We start from the raw sequence: 4,065 nt of genomic DNA, 5'->3' as shown, positions 1-4,065 counted from the left end.
ACCTGTCCCTGCACCTGCACCACAATCCTGTCCCAGCTGTCACTCCTCACCCACCCACAGCCCAATCCCATCTGCCCAGTTAAGCATGCCCCGGGGGGGGGAAGGGGTGTCCCAGGCCAGTCTCAATGGGGACCTCTCCCACTTGCCCACTCACTCCATCTGGTATTCCCAGTGTTGGGTGGACATGTCGGGGTGCCTGGGCAGCAGGGCCAGGTCAAGCAGCAGCAGCGGCAACAATGACAGCAGCAACCAGAAGCTACCACTGTGGGGGCTCCTAGGAAGACAAGTCCGGCTACCACGCTGCCCCCATCCTATAGACTACAGCTCCTGGTTTGCCCAGGGATAGGGCAGGCTGCATTCCATGCCCGGTGGCACCTCTGTGCCTGGGGCAGTGGGACTGGCCACATGCACTACAGACCAGGCTGACCCATGCACCTGGCAAGGCCAAGGGACCCGATATGGGCCAGAAAGAATCTTTTGGTGGCTCATATCCAGCCCATGGGCCATATTTTGTCCATGCCCAAGTAAGAGTACTCTAAAAAGCTAGTTGGTATTTCTGTTGTTTTCCAGACAGTTTAGTCTCAACTAGGCCTTTACAGGTATGTGTCCAGATCACACGTGGCCACCTCTTCAAAAGTCACATCAAAGAGGCCATGGATATTGAAGAATAAATTACTAAATTATTCTCTCCCCACTGAGTTGTTTCTCCAAATCAAATGAGACAGGTTAACAGTGGCAGTGTACAGGGAACTGACACCATTCTTGACCACATTTACCAGCTCTGTGGTTGAACAGAAACCTTTAGTCTTAACTGCCATCAACATGGCTACTTTTCCCCACTGTTTTGCAAGTGGAGCCCTGTGTTGGAAATCATATCAACATACAGGAATCCAATATGGCCACTCTTGAAAGAACACACACACTTAAAAAGTTTTAGAACTGTATTCACAGCAACCAATTATGAGGTCATGGAGAGGTCAGTCTCTTGAACTGACAATGCCCATTAAAGAAATCAAAATTATCACTATATTGTAAACTAAACCAAGTTGTATGTTATGGCTTACCAGTGGCACACTTGCAATTAGCCATCATCGTCTCAATCTGCATTAATTGCTAGTTATCTTAGAAATGATGATGAAAATCAAAAGTTAACGACATTCTTATCCACAGAGATGGTACCTGCAAATCAGCAAAGTGGTTATCTGAACTATATCTGCCCTGTGGATAAACACAGGACTTCTGTGCCTGGTACTGCCAGTCTGAAAGTTTTATGAGACCTAAAAATCACTTCATATAAAGATACAGGCACATGGGAGACCCTAATTCCTTAAAGTTCTCAGGGGTTCCATTATGTACAGAGGTTTAATTAGGGGGTGCAGTCCTCACTGGAGCTGTGCCCCATACACAAACTGCTTACACAAGTTTAAATTATCTATGAACGTGAATTTCCTGAACATGATTTGGTTGTGCAGATTTATTAAGTAACAAGGTTGGTACTGGATAGTCTAAAACACACGAGATTACAGTGGGATGTACAATGAGAAGGATGCTTTGCACATGGAGTAGGAGGACCTTGGTAATACAGTGCAAATACAAAGAACAGGATGTGTACGACATACAGATTTTGCTGTGATCACTGCACAAAAGGAGAACTCGGAAACCCCTTGGAACTGCACATTGACCTCAGGGACGCAAAATGCATGTTGTACCTGCACCTTCACACAAGCCTCCAGGGCCAGCACCTTGTAACCCATTGGTCATGTACATTAGCAAAGACATGCTTCACAGGTAATCAACTTGGCAGGGCCTTTATCACCAAACCAAGTCCTGTGGTCATTCTTTCTACAACATCAAGGTCTTCAGGGAACAGGCACTTAATTAAGTGCAGCAACAGCAGCACAGGCAGCACTCCCAGTGCATTGCTCATATGCTGCCCATACAAATGGAGCATGACAGAAGGGCATGCACTTGGGACAGAAGCACAAGAATGTAGAGAGTTTAGATACCTGCACTTCCTTAGTTCTCAATTACGTAAGTACTGCTTCTAAGTGTGACTTGAGGTTTTTTTAATTGAATAATTCTCTAAATCACATCTTGATTGTTAGAAAATCTGAGTTATTTGTTTGGAGAACAAACCACACTTGAACAGGTTTTTAATTAATAAGGTCTTAGCAGAAGGGTTCAGTTTGCAAGAACACCCACCACATTCCTGTTGTGTAAAGAAAATGTTATCTAGTAAGAGATTAAAGGACTGAAATGATCTTGGACAAGAGTAATTTGTGGGGGTTAAACTCACCCTCAGAGATGACTCTATGAAAAGTGGTCAAACTGAGGCTGGGGTTACCAAGAACATGTAACCTTGACCTAAACTTTTCCCACTAAGGGAGACTCCGAGCCAAATGCCATTCAAGTGATCCAGCCCAAGTATTTAGCGTGATACTACAGTTCACCACTCTGTCAAAAGCAAAAGCTACAGAAGTACTCCCAAGCTCTGTACACAGCCATAATCAAAACCATTTCCCTTCCACCAGAGGATCTCAGACATTCCCTTTACAGCTTATACACACACAGGCTTCTGTGCTTTGATGGAAACTGTAGCCATCATAGTCCAGGACATGAGAAGCAGAGGGGTTTTTGGCAATAACTTTTATTGGATCAACAGTACAGTTGGGAGAGAGGCAAGACAAGCTTTCAGACATAAAAGCCTGTCTAACTTCTCTCCCAACTATACTGTTCAACACATAAATCACCAGGAAGGCCCTTGCTTTTCACATAGATGGAAAATGGAAGTTTCCCCCTAATATTAACTCTTTGCCCTTGGAAGAAAGACATTCGAAGTTTGACTTTTTTTTTTGGCATGACACAGAAGTTTTGCCCACTCCTCTGTCTGCCACCGACTGCACTTGACTTTCTGCAACACACTTGACTTCCTCAGGTCAGTTCTCTCATCTGTGAAATAAAAGCATCTTACTGCTAACGCCATCCATTTAATTTCTCGTGCCCTGACGTGGCAGGCCCTTCACAGAAACAAACAGCCGCCCCCCTCATTAAGTGAGCGAAGAGGGCACCTACCTGCTCAACACCTTTTACAAGAGGTGCCTTGTTTCCTGAGCCGGCATGCTCGTTTTCCCAAGGCAGCTTGTTTTTCCCTTTCCCTGCACTTAAGACTCTTCGGGGACATGTCCCCTGATCAGTGTACACGCTGTGCGCGCCCGAGTTTGGCGCCACCTCCCCCCTCGCACAATCCCCACAGTAACTGTGTGCGCTCTGAGTCCTGTTGCCTGCCAACAACCAATCCGTGTCAGCGCCAGGGGGCAGGTGGGATGCCCGCCCGTGGGCCGAGGACGGCAGGGGCACCGCATACTCCACGAACCCCTGCTCCGTCAGCTTGGGCAAGGTCTTCCTGGCTAGTCGGGCCTGCACAGCGTGCATCACACCATCCCCATCCTCCTGCAGCTCCACAGAGTCCACCGCCTTGAAGAGGAGCTCAGCATTGCCTGGCCCCATGGCTGAGGCCAGCACAGCAAAGGCCTCCAGGGCGGCATGGCGCACCCGGCGCTTACCATCCACCAGGGCGGGTGCCAAGCCAGCTGCCAGCTGTGGCAAGTCGAAGTCACGGGCGGGGTGGGCCAGCAGCGCCCCGATGCAGACGTTCAGCACCTCTTCGCGCACCTTGGAGTTCTTGTGGCACAGGTGCTCGGGCCGCAGCAGCAGGGCCAGCACTCGCTGCGGCCCCGCCGCCTTCATGAGGCGCAGCAGCAGGCGCCGGTACTCCTGCCGGATGGCCAGCTTGTTGTCGCCCAGTACCTTGGCGGCTGCCGCCACCAGCGGGCCCAGCAGTGCCTCGGCCCGGGCGCCCAGGCGGTGGGCCAGCAGGTGCGAGACCTGCAGGGCACCCAGCACCACCTTGAAATTGGCGTCGTCCAGCAGCGTGTAGAGGAAGCTGACGAGGCCCAGCAAGGCGGTGGCGGGCACGGCGGCCAGCGCCGAGGCCGGCGCATCTGCCAGCACCTGCCGCAGCTCCTCCACGGCCTGCGCGCGCCGCCGGTAGTCGTCGTGGTCCAG

At 50.3% G+C, this 4,065-nt stretch overlaps 1 protein-coding gene across 3 annotated transcripts in view; it reads right to left on the bottom strand.

Annotated features, from left to right (window-relative positions):
* The window catches only part of FAM179B (family with sequence similarity 179 member B), a 74,609-nt gene extending 70,578 nt beyond the window's left edge, over window positions 1–4,031 (bottom strand). For 2 of the 3 annotated variants that reach the window (XM_019503512.1, XM_019503676.1), the window contains exon 1: window positions 3,073–4,030. In XM_019503512.1, the coding sequence (XP_019359057.1) occupies window positions 3,073–3,747 (675 nt within the window). In that variant the 5' untranslated portion in view covers window positions 3,748–4,030. Of the gene's footprint in view, window positions 1–3,072 lie in introns of all 3 variants that reach the window. The other variant, XM_019503598.1, reaches the window with a different exon arrangement.
* Window positions 4,032–4,065: the final 34 nt, after the last annotated feature.

This window comes from Gavialis gangeticus, unplaced genomic scaffold (assembly GCF_001723915.1).
Source record: "Gavialis gangeticus isolate Ggan-Ray unplaced genomic scaffold, GavGan_comp1, whole genome shotgun sequence".
NCBI lineage: Eukaryota > Metazoa > Chordata > Crocodylia > Gavialidae > Gavialis > Gavialis gangeticus.
The sequence above is the reverse complement of the archived record's forward strand: the minus strand, read 5'-3'. Positions and strand labels throughout refer to the sequence as shown.